Genomic DNA, 17,378 nt, shown 5'->3' with positions numbered 1-17,378 from the left:
CACACACACACACACACACACACACACACACACACCCCCCTCTTTCAGCATTGCAACAATTCTGTCATACTGAACCTCAGAATAGATTTCTTAATGTCTTCATATGCTAATTAGTTTATTTACTGTATGTTGAAAAATGTAAATAAATAGAATGTTAAGGAATATTTTTGATCATTTAAAAATGGATTATTTAGAGAAATCACACCCAATATTAGCTATGAGATAGCTAAAGATTAATATGAATAATTTTTTAAACAAACTATAGTTGTTTCTTCGGGATACGGTCATTGGGTCACCAGCAAGTTGTTAGACAGTCATTCGGTCTACAGTCTACATGTAGGAAGGTCAAAAGTCAAAAGGATAACATGGGGTTTTTCACTGTTTTTTAGAGCCGACATGTGCCGACAGACGGCATTTCATGCCCTACCATCCACTAGGGCGTAGTGGGAGAAAAAAAAAATAGTGCACGAGGCACCATGCCCGAAGCATGTCGAGTGCAGCAAGCACTTTAACCTGTGTCCATGTCGACATTCGGGTAAAAAAAAAAAATGTCAAAAACCCATGTTGACCTTTTGACTGTCGACCTATACTTATGTCGACCTTCTTGCATGTCGACCTAGAAGCATGGAGAGCGTACCGAGCCATGAGAGGGGATGCGGTGCACTTTAACCTGTGTCCATGTCAACATTCGGGTAAAAAAAACTGAAACCCCCCCATGCCGACCTTATGACCCTGTCGACCTAGACACATGTCGCCCTAAATGCATGTCTAACAACTTGCTGGTGTCCAACTGATGACACCCGTTTCTTCATGATTATTCTTGTCACAGGCTCAGCTAATTTCGGTACTTGTTTCCTAGAACGGCCACACCGATTTTGATCGGGTCGGAAAAATCGCGTCGATCGCATCGCATGCGACCGACGCGATGGACCCGATTTTTACATTGATTCAAATGTGAATGGGGTCCCTGGGACCCTATTTTACATTGGATTCAATGTCAAATTGTCCCCAGACCCCAATTTTAACCCCCCTGATAGCTCAAATGCCCCCATTGTGAACGGCACCCCACGATTGACGCCAACCCGAAGCGTGGCGAGCGTAGCGAGCCCGCGAGGGGCAGAGGTACACGTCCGCCGACCTTTTCATACCCCTACTATCCACGTCGGCAAGGAGTTGAGAATATAAAGTGTGGCGAGCGCAGCGAGCCCCGCGAGGGGACGCGCATAATGGCTTATAATGGCACAAGACCGACGCGATCAACGCGATTGCAATGTTAAAAATATTTTAACACTGAACCCTATGGCAAAATCGCGTTGATCGCGTCGCGTACCATGTTAGTGCACGCGACCGACGCGATTTTGCCTTTGCCGGCAAAATGGACCTGATTTCAAAGGAAATCGGGTCCATAGCGTTAGTCGTGTACCTTAACTTAAGGAAACAAGTACCCTAATTTCTGTTACAAGTACAATAAATGTGTGTGGCAAACCTCGTAATAAAGGTCTGAAAAATATTCAGGGTGGGCTACAGTCACTACATACTGTACCTGTGTATTCTGGGTAGCAGATTGTCAGGGAGCTCCTGGTAATCTTTTCCTCAAATAGGTCCTTCTTGTTGAGGAAAAGGATTATGGATGTGTCAATAAACCACTTGTTGTTGCAAATACTGTCAAACAGCTTCATGCTCTCATGCATACGATTCTGTTGAAAGGAAAAAATAAAAAAATGACAATCTACCAGCTGGAAAAACAAAAACATTTTTTGTACTGGCACTCAAAACATAAGACTTTAGTATTCCCGGTCGCCATTAGAAAGCATACTGTAGGACAATAAGGAATAGTAAAGGCAGCAGACACTAAATCACAGTATGTTTAGAAGTAGAAGCAGATTGTGGTTTGCTTTCATACAGGTGTCTTACACATCATCCTCAAAACACCACGCAGCGTGGGATGCCTGGTGCAAGAGACCCGCAAGGTCCCGAGCAACTTTACTAGCGTCTGGTGTTTATGAACACACCTCTGTACATTTTAGATTTTCTGGGCTGGTTGTAATTATAGTCTTTAAATGTGTGGTCAGCTGCCTTCTTGAAAAAAATATACCAATAATCACTAATATGATTATAATCAAGTTATTTATATATCACACACACATTCCGGCTAAGCTTACAATTTATATTACCTACCATACCGTACACACACATATAAGTTTAATAAGGGAAGAGTACTGAGTACCAGGAGGAAACCCACACAAAATACAAACAAAAACGGTTTTTCAAGAAACCATTAAATAATAATATATATCAGCATATACCCAAAAAACGGTCATTAGGTCGACAAAAGGTCAAACTGGGGTCTTCACCTTCTTCGTTCTGAATGACGACAGTTCACGTGGATAGCGTTCATTTTAGCACCTGCTATCTTTGTAAACCCATGCAGATCCTCTTCCCTGCCTGAGGTGTCGCTGTCTGCTGTAGTGTTTCCAGCACAGTGTGGTCTGTTTATCAGCACTTTTATGCAAACCAGACCTGTGCTAGAAACACCACAGCAGACAGCAACACCACAGGCAGGGAAGAGGAACTGCATGGGTTTTTAAAGATGGCGGTTGCTAGTGCAAAAAAGTGCACTGCCAGAGTACCCGGAAAAACTCACGCAAACACGGGGTACATATACAAACTCCACAGGGCTAGAGCTATGGTGGGAATCAAACATATGACCTCAGTGCTGTGAGGCATTAATGGTGACCACTACACCGTCTGTGCTGTCCTGCATGGAGGCTAGATTTAGCCTCAATCTATAGGTGTTTTTACACAACTAAATTCACGATCACATTCCTTATTCTTGTAGTTTTAGTTTGCAGAACCTTCAATTGGACAGATAATGGGCAAGATAAAAGAAAAAAAATGGAATAAAGCATTTCATAATCAATATAGCCAGACATTAGGCTGGTCAGATCTAGGGAAATTATAGAGGGACAGAAAAGGAGTGCTCATTTACACATTCATGTCTAAAACCGCAACAAGACCAGATATTATAAATGTGCAGGGGCTCTATCTAGCCACATAGGTGGAAGTGGTGTCTAGAAAACAAGGTACTTTTTACCTAGAACGGCGCCCATCGCATGCCATTATAATGGCATGCGATGCGACCGATAAAATGTAAATCACGCCGGTCGCATCGCATGCGGCCGACACGATTACCGTGATTTTACATAGGGAACAATGTTAAATGGCCCACAGACCCCAAATAGCCACCCTGAAGTGTGAAATGGCCCCCCCAATTGTTAACGCCACCCCACGATCAACGTCAACCCGAAGCATGGCGAGCGCAGCAAGCCCACGAGGGGCGGCGGTACGCGTCCTCCGACCTTTTCATACCCCCACTATCCACGTCGGCGTGGAGTTGAGAATAGAAAGTGTGGCGAGCTCAGCAAGCCACCGAGCCCCGTGAGGGGACGCGGATACCTGTGAAGCCCGCGAGGGGACGCGGATACCTGTGAAGGTATATGCGTCCACTCGCCAAGCTTCGGGCTCGGTGGCTCGCTGCGCTCGCCACACTTTCTATTCTCAACTCCACGACGACGTCGATAGTGGGGGTATGAAAAGGTCGGAGGACGCGTACCGCTGCGCTCGCCACGCTTCGGGTTGACGTTGATCGTGGGGTGGCGTTAACAATAGGGGGGGGCCCATTTCACACTTCAGGGTGGCTATTTGGGGTCTGTGGGCCATTTAACATTGTTCCATATGTAAAATCGGGTCAATTGGGCCATCTTTGCAGGGGTGGACGGGTTTCTATAGCAGGACACTAGCTGTTCCCACAGTCTCTAACCAACCACACTTGCTGTCCGAAGAGGGTCATTGCTTAGGAGTGGGGGAACAGAGGTCCTGTTCTGAAGTGAATCCCATATTTTATTTGTATCCTATTCAAGCTATAGAGAAATGTCAAAGCTGCTATGCATTGTACTTCCCGCATGACAGCTTATAAAGACGCCACTGTTACCAGCAGACTTCAATGTTATGAACCGTATATAAACTTAATATCAATTTGTAAAAGACCATTAACAACATTAATAATAATAATAAATTATATTTATATAGCGCTTTTCTCCCAACAGCACTCAAAGTGCTTCACCATTGTCTTTACAGCTCAAAAGACACAACAAGCTTAACAGTAGATGTCAGTGAAATGCTTGAATAAACATTATAAACCTTAACTTAAATATAATGGTTGATATGCATCAAACCTTGGAGAGAGCTAAAGTACCAATCAGCTCCGTACTGCCATATTAAAGCGGCGTCTGACAGGAGCTGGTTTGTATAGTCAGCTCTCCACAAGGTTTGATACATCTCGCCCATAGTAATGTAATCTTAGTCTACAGATACACAACTGTATGTGTATTGCTATAGCTTCTCACTTGCATGAGTTACACATCTTTTATTCATTAACTCATAACCTCAGAGCATTGGTTACCATATTTTGTTTTTATTTATAGATTATGTAAAAGTTTAATGGTATGGACTCAAACATGTTCAAGCATCCTTTCTGGCCAATAGTTTTATTCCCAGTGCTGACCAAGCATGATGCCACAGCAATCAGGGGGATGTTTAAACAGAAGGAAACCCAAACACACAGCTGTGTGTACAGTATGAGGCCTGAGTCATTTACACAATGCAGATAAAAGATGTGCCAACCACTAACTTACCATTTCTTCATCTTCAGCCAATAGTAAATCATAATCACTGAGTGCCACACAAAAAATAATAGCCGTTACACCCTCAAAGCAGTGAATCCATTTCTTTCTCTCCGACCGCTGTCCTCCCACATCGAACATCCTGTGACAAAGCAAATTCTATTATAGCGGCTAATCAGGGACAGATGTTCTTAGGACATTATTCTATATGAGATCAGCAAAACACCCAATCCCCCCCAAAAAAAGATTGAGGATTTTTTGTAAAATGAGATCTTTATCCCACCAAATATGTACATATATGTAAATACCTCTTTGTAATCGTTAACAGACCATTATAAAAATGATCAGACCATCCTAAAGTATTCTTTTGTCTGCAAAATGTAGCATAAGGCCTTATACCATGGGTCCTCAAACTGCGGCCCCTTCAGATATTGTGAAACTACCAATCCCAGCATGCCTTGCCACAGTTTTAACACTCCCTTATAGCAAAACTGTGGCAAGGCATGCTGGGATTTGTAGTTTCACAACATCTGGAGGGCCGCAGTTTGAGGACCCATGCCTTATACACTATATCACTGACTCAGTGTTAATATAACATTTAAACATCCCACTACGGCTTCTCAGGTAAAAGTTAAGCTGTGGCCCTAGTATGAGACCCAGGGCTAGCATTGTGCATGGTACAGCGAGCTCAGAGTATGGAGTGCTCCTTTGTAATTTTAGAATAGGTCCCACTGCACAGAGTGATGGGAGCCCAGATGAGAGCAACCTTCTTAAGTGTCCAAGTTATATGTAAATGCAATGGGATAGATAAATCTCTGTTATCAGTTTTATGAAGCCTTGATAGTGCCCCAAATGATAGAATACTATTCTCCCCAATTGATTAATTCTCTGATTATATCAGCTTAGTGTTTGTGAGAGGATAACATACATTAACAATATTATGGAATACAGTCAAACAAGTGGTTCGCTAGTGAAAAAAATCTATACACTAAAAGGTAAGCTGTGTGAACACTTTTGCCATCACTTGGCTGATTGATTATTGGAAGTTTACCCAAAGTGCTGTAACCAAGCTTAACCCCCTGTGAACACTAGAATAGCTCAATGTGTACGGGACCAGGAGGTTTGGGTAAATACATATTACACAGTACATAACATATGACCTCACGATCCTGACTGCAGCATGAGCATTTAAGACATTTATAGGCCACGTACCTTCAACAGTCCTGTATACACAGCTACACAATCAGTGGTCATTCACTAGAGGTCAGGTGAATAGGCCAATAATTGTATTGGTGTGTAGCCAGTTTTACTGAATAAAATAACCTGTATGTAAGGCATGGTGAAAAATTTGTATTAGAATGCTACTGGTTTACACGAGGCAAGCACTAGAACATTTAGTTGCTTTTTATATTGAAGCCCTGACAAGGTTGACATAACAGGGCAGTGCCAGTAACTCACTTGAAGTAAAGGTCCTTAAAAGTGAAATGTGTCTCCACGATACCCGTAGTTTTGACACGCGTCCGAAGTACATCTTGCTGTGTAGGAATGTAATTAGCCTGTGAGATCCTGTCCAAATCATTTAGGTAGCTTTAAAGAGAAATAATTTAAATATAAAACATATTTTACAAACCGTCCCAGAAAGGTCATACATGCAACGGTTATACTGCTGCAACACTTTTTGCCTTGCATTTCCTAGATACCCCATGCCATGCACTTACTATGAGGCAGAGTCATTGAGTTGGTATTCGCGGGAACGACTGAAACACGCCTGCACTCCAGCATCTTTCCACAGCCTCCTAATAACACCTGCAAGCTCTGGGGATAGAATACCTTCCTCTGCAGTACTGGCTAACACAAAGAGCTGTCGTGCATCGTCCTATGGGGAAAGAAAAACAGCAATTTGCAAAAGGGAATAGTTGGCCATCGTAAAAAACAAAATATAAGAAACAATAGTTGTAGGCCAAATGGATCATAGCTTCCATGCTTTTACAGTGATCTCTCCAGGGCCTTTAGACAGGCATTCTGTCCGGCATTTTTCTTGCAATGTCTGGTGCACGGACCTGGACTTGCTCTTCCCTGCCCGGAGGCTGTTAGATGAGAGGGGATGGGCGGTGTTAGCAAACTCCAGGCTTTTGCATGAGGTGGCGGCTCTAGTAAGTAAGGCAGCACAGACACCCCCATTTACAATGCAAACCCCAGCCTCCTGTGATGGGGCTTGGTCTAGTGAGGTCCATGTTCTATCCACCTTCCTGACTTATGGTGCCCTCTAGCTTGGGGAATTTCTGGGGACGACACTTTTATCCTCAAGAACTAGCAATGCTACTGTACATACAACACTGTAAAAGACTTATCCCTCACAGCTCTGGTCGTGTCTCCGAAATCAATCTTCAGCCTTCCCATGGCTCGGATTATAGCAATTATGGACTGAATGGTGTTACTGTAGACAACCACTTTATACTGTTTGCACTCTTCTTCCGAATATCCGTCCTCATGAATAATTCTGAAATCACAACAAGTACATTAGCATGCTCACAATTGCAGTTTTTATTTTACATTGAACATTTGTCAGTGTTCTATGCGGCAGCAATGGGAGCTCTACTGGTGCACAGGGTAAGATGTGGAAACAATGACATGCTTTAGCCAATTAAAGATCATCAAGGAGTACTTTCCACCACAAAATAGCAAAACAGCCAATGGCTGTATACGACTACAAGCCTTAGCCTGCAAATCCAATCTAAATATATACAATTTTAAAGGAGGGAGAATTGACTGCAAAATGACTTCTACTACGTCTTGAGCAAAAGCACTTTGCAGAAAGCTTTTTTCCTGGCGTCCCATAAAGGTGCGCAGGAAAAATAGCATTGTATTACACAGTAATGTAAAAGGCCAAACATCACTATTAGACTATCCCCCCAGTTACCAATTGAGGCAAATATGCTATTGATCAATAAAACATTGCATAACGGGAGTAAATTGTGGAAACTAATCTCACTTGAGTAAATTTCATAAAAGGTGATGGAAGTAAACACCTCACTTAGAAGTCACGTTCCTGCCCAGTAGCACATCACTTCTAACTGAATTGTAATTATGGGCAATGTTGTAAAGCGGACCCAAAAAAATGGCCCAAGTTTTGAAGATATCACAGCTTAGTTAGAAGACAGTTGGGTGTGTCCCTAAGGAATAGGAAAGTTGCCTGTACAGTAATTGCTAAAGCTCAGTGAATCACCCCACAAACTAGTTTTATTCAAGCAAGAGACATCAAAGTGATTAGTGCAAACAATTGTCTAGAAAATGCCTTTAATAAAAAGCATCTGATCTCTCGCTCTCAAGAGCAAGTTGCCAGTATACTGTAGCAGCTAGAGAAAAATGCCAAGAAATTACTAACATCACACTAGCAGCATAACTTACTTCATCTGCTTCACAATTGTGCTTTTCCCAGACTCTCCAGCACCTGTAAGGCAAAGGGGGGGAATATTATGGTCAAAATTGGCTAAATGTTTGTGTTCAAATGGTAGTAATAATACAATATAACTGTTGCAGACAGGACCATTTTTTTTTTTTTTTAGTTTTCATAATTTATTATTTTTTTTTTTCATAGAAAAAGAAAATACAACATACAAAACGAAACAATAAACATGTAACATATAAATTTCCACCTTTTTATAGCATAAATACATAGTAGGCCCAGGTCAGACCGCACTTTGGAAATGGTATATTGCCGTTTTTTTACCGTTTTAAAACGGTAATCTGTGCGGTCTGAAAGGTGCAGATCCAATTAACTGGTTTGAAAATACAGTTTTTTCAAACCGGTTAAAATGCAAGGTCCTACCCGTTTCAGACCCGGTATTTTGGGATCAAAATCGGGTCTGAAACGGTATTTAGGACCCAGCCAATGAGCTGGGTCCTAAATTCAGCGCAGTGAATATTTAATGAGTGCTCATTAAATATTCACAGCACTGGAACCGCCCCACGCGTGTGTCGACCCCCCCGCGCGTGTCGACCCCCCCCCCGTGCAGCCGGTACCTCCGTTGTGGATCCCGGCAGTGCAGTATGGTCGGAAGCACTCGTAAAAAAAAGTGTCTTTCAGAAAATGGCTGCCCCATAGGAGAACCCGTTTAAAAAAAAAAAAACTGTCTTTCGTATGGGGGCAGACATTTTCCAAAAGTCACTTTTCTTATAAGAAAAATGACTTTCGGAAAATGGCTACCCCCATACGAAAGACAGTTTTTTAAAACAGGTTTTCCTATGGGGCAGCCATTTTCTGAAAGACACTTTTTTTCATAAGTGCTTCCAACCATACTGCAGTGCCGGGATCTGCAACCGAACTCAGGTACCGGCTGCACGGAGGGGAGGGGGGGACGAGGGGGCTGCATGGAGGGGAGGGGGGGGGAGGGAGGCGGCGCTGAAGGCTGCACTGGCTTTGACCCTGTATTTGGAAAGTTTCCAAAAACGGGTCTGCCAGTGCCAAAAAAATCGGCACTAAAAACGGTAATATACCATTTAAGAGGTGCGGTGTGAAAGGGGTTTTACCTGGCAGACCCGTTTTTTTAAACGTTTTCAAATACAGGGTCAAAGCCAGTTATGCGGTCTGAAAGCAGCATGACAGTGCTATTATAAAGGCACAAAGAGGGGGGAAATTTTTTTTTTTGTATATATATGTGCATATTAAATGTGTATGTGTACAAAAAATGTGTTTGTGTGTAGTGCTTGTACATAATAGTTTTAAATTCTAATAAATTTAATGTGATAATATGCATACATGCAGTGTGTGAACCATTTAGCCTAGAATTTATATTAAATTTGAATTATTTTATTTAAGTGAAGTGAATGTGCATGCTATGTGCCAAAATTTGATGCCCCTATTTATTTTATATGTGTCCCCCCCCTCTCTCTAACCTAGTTCCCAAATTGTTTTCCACTCTTCCTATCAGGACTGAAGCCAATACCAAACTCTGCCTCGCAGGGTTCATCAATATTACATAGTGGAAGAAGAAAAAAAAAAAAATTATGCCATCACACGGATTGTCATTGTTTATACATCACATATGCTAACAATAGTTCCTCTTGTCATCTCCTCACTTCATTTAATAATATAATCCAATTTGTACCAATAATCATCAGCAAAAAACAAAAAAATTCTTGTACATGCCATTACCCTCCATACTCTAGCCTCACCTAATCCTCTAGTACCCTACTTATGCTTGACGTGCACCATCTATCCCACTTTTCTTGGTATTTATGGGTGGCCCCGCGGATTTTAAACATATATCGTTCATGACTAGCAACCTGATTAACCAGCGCTCTCCACTTAAATATGCTAGGTGGATCTGATGAAAACCATACTCTTGCTATGACTACTTTAGCTAACGTCGTGAGGCATAGTACATATTCATATATAGTTACTGAATGTGACTTTTTCAAATCTACAGCATATAAACAAATCAATGGATTGATAATAGGTAGAGATGGAACAGTGGATTGTATATCTCCCCATACCACCTCCCAAAAACCATATATACTTGGACATGTCCATAGCATATGCCAGAACCCCGCATTATCACTCTTACACCTAGTACAGCTTGAATTATCCGCAAAGCCCACCCGTCGGAGAAATTCCGGAGTCCGGTAGGCTCCATGTAGGATGTAGAAGAAGATTTGTCTATATCTAATACATGGGGTAGTGTGACTTAATGACCCTAATATTTGTGCCCATTGTTCATTTGAGAGAGAACCTAGATCTATTTCCCATTTCAACCGCAACTTAGCAAACTGCTCTAGAATAACCTCATCGTTAATTAGTTCATAAAGTTTAGACATTTTTCCTTTCTGACCTAACTTAAGTAGTATTTTCTTTATAGGTGAACTACACAGCTCAGGCGGGCCTTGTGGAAATTGGGCTTCTATTGCATGTCTTAATTGAACATACCTATAGAAAATATCATTTGATATCCCATAGTTTTCCTTCAATTGTTGGAAAGACTTGAGCACACCTTGGCTATATAATTGCCCTATAGATATCAGGCCCTTAGTTATACAAATATTATCCTTTGAAATTTTTAATAATTCTGTGTACTTAGTATTAAACCATAGTGGAGTAGACTCATCCTGACCCGACCAATCAAATAGTTTATGAATAAATCTCCATATCATTATTATCTGTCGGAGCATATGTGGCAACTTAACCGTTGACCAGCCAGACAGCAAAAATTGGAGAGGGGAGAAAGAGAATGAGGGGGAGCACTTCGCCTGTTCAGCTATAAAACCAGTCATTGTTGGGTCAGTATTTCCATTCACCCATTCTGTAAGGTATGCTAATTGCGAAGCGGCATAGATTAACCTCATGTTTGATAGTCCTAACCCACCCAATAACTGCTTCTTATACAGAATTTTAATTGAGATTCTAGCTGGACCATTATTATAAATGATAACAGTACATTCTCTATTTTATCAAATATCCTCTTTGGGATATATAAGGGCGAGTTCTGTAACACGTATCAATTTAGGTTGGATAACCATTTTAAATAAATTGATTCTACCCATCACCGTTAAAGGTAGCTTTCTCCAAACCTGAGCTCTGTCTTTGAAATTCTTAATGATTGGATCAATATTTTGTGAGATGTAATCAGTAGCCTGTGGCACAATCCATACCCCAAGATACTTAAACCGAGTAGTCCATTGAATGGGTAAATCCACCTGTACATTATCTGGTATCTGACCTGATATTGGGAATATATGTGATTTCTGCCAATTAATCAGAAGACCGGAGAATACCCCAAATTTATCTATTATCTGAAAGGCAGCTTGTAGCAATCTTTCAGCGTCCTCTAAAAAGAGCAGTGTATCATCGGTGTATAACGCCACTACATCGGTCACTCCTCCTATTTTAATCCCTCTAACCTCCTTTGTATTTCGTAGCAGATATGCCAGGGGTTCAATGGCAACAGCAAATAATACTGGCGACAGGGGGCACCCCTGCCTAGTCCCCCTCTCCAGTGAAAATATACTTGATGCGTACCCATTTACTGTCACTCTTGCTTGAGGTGCAGTGTATAGAAGCTGGACTAATCTAATAAATCGTGGTCCAAACGCAAGTTTTCGAAGTACTCCCCACAGATACTTCCACTCTATGGAGTCGAAGGCCTTGGCGGCGTCCAACGACACCGCCACTGCCCCCGACTCCACAGAGGCCCCCCTCTGCAGATGACATTAGAGTCTGCAGAGATTCTGAGAGGTAGATTTCCCCGGCATAAACCCGGTTTGATCCAGGTGAATTATAGTCTTACTTTATTTAATCTTACTGCCAATACTTTTGCTAAAATTTTTACCGTGTGACCTCCCACACTCCCATTAATGCTGTGCCCGGCGGTACCGCACTTCTATTAGCCTTTCGGCAGGCGGTTAAATGACAAGCGGCTCAGCTAGTTGGGCAGCTTGTCATAATGACAGAGGTCAGTGCGGCGGGCCCAACCTGAGCGTCACGTGGGCCACCTGTTGCCCACCTCTGGTCTAGGGTCTGTGCCGCAGAAACTAAGGGGCATTTAAGTATGTTTTCATCCCCATTAGAAGCCTTGGAGTGTTTAGTACTAGTTCCACTTGTCCTTCAAATTGAAGGGCAGTGCCATTCAAACTATGGCACGCATGATAAACAGCCCACATCCTGCTGAAGACCAGCTGCCATTGTGGTGCTGCTTATCGCCATCAGGCAACTTCACTACAGGGCCAGAATTCTGTGCTGCATCACATCCAGTCCAAACCGCAGAATGGATGACAGCTGTAAAGGAGTACTTTGTTGGTGAAAGCAAGGCCATGTGGGGGACTCGTTGTTGGCACATATGGGCGTACACAGGCTTTGAGGCTGTTAGCAAAAGAGGAATAATTTTGGGCACTGTGGGCAGCATATCGGTTATACCGCTTTCACATCGCTATGCTAGGTTGGATCCCAGGATCTTGATTCCAGGTCCGAGCCGGGTTGCCCATTATGCACATGTTTAACCCTCCTATAATCAAAGTCGAATTGCTGGGTTGGTTGACACAGGTTATAAGCTTTGGTGGTTTATACCGCTTCTTGACCCAGCAACAACCCGGGTTTGGGCTGCAATGTGAAAGGGGTATTAGAGGCAATGCTGTGTTTCATATCAACAGTTGGGGGCAATACTGTATGATGTCAAATAATATGAACTAAGGGTCACTTCTAAGGTAGTAATTGGGTACATTACTGTGTGCCATTAAGAATCTCTTTGTAGCTAGCAATACTAAAATCTAAAAAAATCATTAACAAATATCTTTAAATGTATTTTGAGTTTTTTTTAATGTTTTTTTATGGTCAGCACCTGTCCATGTCTGACATTAGAAAAGGGATATACAAACTGATAATTTTCTACCTCAAATTATAGGTAAAGTTGTAGGGAAATGTACCTTTTTTTTCATGAAAGTGGTTATTTCAAACATAATGATACTGCATGTCGTGGAATTATCCCTTCAAACATGAGCATGTAACATTTTGAAGCACATCTAAATGAGAGTTCTATGGCATTGAATATCCTGTACTCCAAAATTGCTCACCACAAATGTAAATATGTGAACCTGTTCATAAATGAAACAACATCCTGGTATATGCTTCCTGGAGAATGGCGTCACCAGCAGTAAAATGCGTACTTAGTAAGGGGAGGGAGGTTTGACTACATGGCAGTGGCATATATTTTTGTTTGTGAAGAAGAAAAGCCTTATTGCAGTCATACAAAGCTGGTGTGTTGCAACACCTCTGCATCTGAAAAGAGGAAGGTGACCCATTACTCACTTCATGTTTCCAGACATTTAAGAAAAAGGTTTTAGATTTTCAGATTCCATACAGCCCACAAAGGAGAACTCAAAGTATTTTTCAACAGTGTTCAAACAAATAAATTTCAAGTTAAAACCAACTAAACATAACTTTCAAATGTACCGTAGCGGTTACAGACATAGTGATCCTGATTCTCACTGCCCAGCTGGGGCACATACATGGTTAAGTTGAGCAAATTCCAGCTGCCCCAGTTGAAATCATTTGAAGCATCACCAGGCAATGACCAACATGCCTGACAATTTTACTAAATTATAGAAGTAAAAACTTTGGACCCAACATAAGCTGTAAACTTGTCAGCCGTTATACACTTTATGGTGCCCATACAAGGTGCATTTTGGCCTTGCAATGCACGCTTCATCGCACATCACAACATGTGCAAAAAGTATGTGCTGCATGTACCTTTTGAAATCGATCACATCTTGTTCTAAATGCACACTGTTTTAGTGTATATCATGCAGTTTCAACTAGACGTGATGCAATCTAGTTCAAATTGCACGGAGCACAGTATACGGGCACCATTAGTGCGTGTTCGCCTTTTAAGCAATAGTATTTATTTATATTTGCTTGTAAGCTTGCGAACAGGGCCCTCCTACATTTTGACTGTCTGTAAATACCCTGTTTTGTTGTATCACTGTCCCCTTTGTAAAGCGCAACGGAATATGCTGCGCTATATAAGAAACTGTTAATAAATAAATAAATAAATTACATATTCCGTTGCGCTTTACAATTGGAATCAAGAGTGACCAGAAAAACTGGGTAATCAAAGAGACAGCGGTAGGAAGGCCCTGCTTGCAAGATTACAATCTATAGGAAAACCGAAAGGGTACGCAAAGATAGGCACTATGCATAGCATAGCAGTCCCACCAGATTACAAAGAACAGCCCTGATGGGATGTAATTAAGATGAAAGTTTTTGCAGGTTATGTGGGCAGTCTAGGAATTTGATAGGCTTGCAAGAAGAAGTGACTCTTTATGGAACGATTAAAAGTTTGGAGGCTGGGGGAGGGCATTCCATAGGGTGGAAAGTCCTGTAATAGTAATTGTGAATGAGATCTGGTAGTGAGTGTGGAGGAGAGATGCAGATCTTGTGAAGAGCACGGATGGTGTAATGGTTAGCATTACTGCCTCACAGCGCTGAGGTCATGGGTTCGATTCCCTCCGTGGCTCTAACTGTGCGGCGTTTGTATATTCTCCCCGTACTTGCGTGGGTTTCCTCCCACAATCCAAAAATATACTGGTAGGTTAATTGGCTCCCAACAAAATTAACCCTATAATGTCTGTATGTGGTAGGGAATATAGATTGTAAGCTCCACTGGGGCAGGGACTGATGTGAACGTTCAACTATACTGTGTAAAGCGCTGCGGAATATGTATGCGCTATATAAGAAACTGTTAATAAATAAATAATAAGAGCGGAGAGGGCGAGTTTGGAGTGATTTTGAGATAAGCAAAGAGATATATGTTGATGTAGTATGGTTACTAGCTTTAGCAAAGACATATAGGCTGGTGTAGTATGGTTAATAGCTTTATATGTGAGTAGAAGTATTGAATGCGGTAGAATATGGGCAACCAATGAAGGGACAGACAGAGCGGATCAGGAGATGGACGCCTTGCTAGGAATAGTATTCTTGAAGCTGCATCCAAAATAGATTGTAGTCGGGATAGTCTTTTCTTGGGAAGACCGGTGAGGAGACTATTGCAATAATCAATGCGGTGTCAAGCAGTGTCTTCCATAAGGTATGGTTATATTTTGGATAATTTTTTAGATTTAGAGACAGATTAAATGTGCGGAACAAAGGAGAGTTCAGAGTCAAGGATGACTCCTAGGCAGCGAGCTTGTGGGGCAGGGTGGATAGTCAAGTTGTCAATAGTTATGGAGACATCAGCTATTCTTGGCTGGCCGAAAAATAAGTAATCCAAGAGAACAGGCAGAAAGGCACGGACTAATACAGATGGTGACAAATCTGTAGGTAGTATAGAACTATATTTACTGCTTATTTTCTATAACACCTCCCTGAATCATAATCTATTTTACGTCAAATAATAAAATCTTTAAAAAGGCAATTGAACAATTAAATGAAAGGCAAATTAACAATTATACATCTTATTCTACATCAACTAAGTTGAAGTTTGTTTAGATGTCTTTGTATGTTATATCTACACATCTCATGTGATGTCGAACAGCCCTATTGAAAAAGTGATAAAGGAAAGTGTTAAATGCTATGTCACCTCCCTCTCAGCTGGCGGCTGGCACCCGGCAGTGCCTGGTGAGATGAGGAAGAGACGGTCCCTGGGCTTCTGTGCTATTGTTCTCAAACCACTAAACTTCCTTGTTGTGACAACTTAAAATCCCAGAACAGCTACAGGGAGTGATACAACTATAAGATGCTTGTGCACACACACATACAATCTATCTGTGTGGGCACATTGAAAAGATGAATGTGGAAGGAGAATAGAAAATGAGATACAAATAACTAATAAAGTGCTTATATTGCTAGGTAGATATTACTGTGCATGAAAGGTAAATGGACATGGTAGATGCATTCTGCAGGGGAGTTGGAGTGAAGCTCCATTCGTGTTACTGTCGTTTGTGCTCCTATAAGAGCTGGAGTAAGAACTCCAGCTCCAGATTTTTTGCCTTTTGCAATTCATTCTGCTCTAATTACTGTGGACAAGATAATAGAGTTCATACTCTAACTTTATAGTCGTCAGCTATTTACCATAATTATCATTTCTACTATAAAATAAATAAGAACATGCAATTAAATGTCAGGAGCTTCACAATAACAAAGAAAATAAAAAAGCCACAATTTTCACTGCCACATTTATACAGATAGTTTACTAGTTTGTACTGAAAACCACTTCATATTCTGCTGGAGATCCGAGTGTTTATTGAGGCCGTTTCCAAACCGGCGGCCAAGAGCTTTCAATCTTTCCATTTCAGTCTGGCACTTCGCACCTGTAATTTATCCATTCAACAGTTGTTGAAGTTTCAGGTGAAGGATAATAAGGAATATTATTTATATGGCACCACCATATAATGAAGCGCCGAACCTTAAACATTTAATTATTCAAACTCATTTGTGCATCCTTTTTTTTTTTTTTTTTTTTACAGAAGTCTATTAACCAGTATGTTTTTAACCCTTTGATTGCCAACATGTTACACTGTTCAAAATATCTGGCATCGTCGCTCACATTTGTAAATAAATTCAAATAAAAAAGGTTGAGATCATGATAATGAATAAAATGGTTTGCTTGGTACTTGGAGTTAAGAGTGAACCGGAAAATCCAGATGGGGATAATTATCACATTTTACAAAGATAATACACTGGTTAAAATAATAATGATGCCAGTGCTGCAAATCATACTTTCATAATCAGATATAGGCTGATTCTTTATCTGTGGATGCACAACAGCTGCAGTGCAGGTGGTTCTGGTCTTCTAATACAGCAGCGAATCAGAGAAGCTGGCAGTGGGCATCTTTTTACGCAAGGCTGTGGCAAATGCAAAGGCGCTGAGGTGGGGTCATTAGCATCCACTTCTGAATCCGCCCATAACATACATCAAGAATAATGCATTACTGAACAAAATCTAGAACTCATATTAAACCAGGTTCTCGATTTAAACCCTTTGCAGCATTAGCATATCTTAAAACAAACGTTATAAAAATACAATATAGATTTTCAGCTGAAAATCGCTCAAAATTAGTGATTTTCAGTATAGTGGCACAATGGCTAGTAATGTTGTATCAGTGCTGGAGATGTGTGTTCAACCTGTTCTAATCATATTTGCATTGATTTGCGCTAGCTGGATAGATGTTCATGGGAATGATTGTGCGGTACATCTTTTGTGAATAATA

The 17,378-nt window shown here is 41.3% G+C and overlaps 1 protein-coding gene across 1 annotated transcript in view; it reads right to left on the bottom strand.

Annotated features, from left to right (window-relative positions):
- Positions 1–17,378, bottom strand: part of GNAI3 (G protein subunit alpha i3) — a 43,745-nt gene that overhangs the window by 7,935 nt on the left and 18,432 nt on the right. The window contains exons 2-7 of the mRNA XM_083172942.1: positions 8,091–8,133; positions 7,041–7,182; positions 6,401–6,558; positions 6,141–6,269; positions 4,695–4,824; positions 1,544–1,697 (exon numbers count right to left, since the gene is read on the bottom strand). Coding sequence (XP_083029068.1) covers positions 1,544–1,697; positions 4,695–4,824; positions 6,141–6,269; positions 6,401–6,558; positions 7,041–7,182; positions 8,091–8,133 — 756 coding nt within the window. The remainder of the gene's footprint in view (positions 1–1,543; positions 1,698–4,694; positions 4,825–6,140; positions 6,270–6,400; positions 6,559–7,040; positions 7,183–8,090; positions 8,134–17,378) is intronic.

The sequence above is a fragment of the Crinia signifera genome, chromosome 2, assembly GCF_055691185.1.
Source record: "Crinia signifera chromosome 2, ASM5569118v1, whole genome shotgun sequence".
Taxonomy (NCBI): domain Eukaryota; kingdom Metazoa; phylum Chordata; class Amphibia; order Anura; family Myobatrachidae; genus Crinia; species Crinia signifera.
The sequence above is the reverse complement of the archived record's forward strand: the minus strand, read 5'-3'. Positions and strand labels throughout refer to the sequence as shown.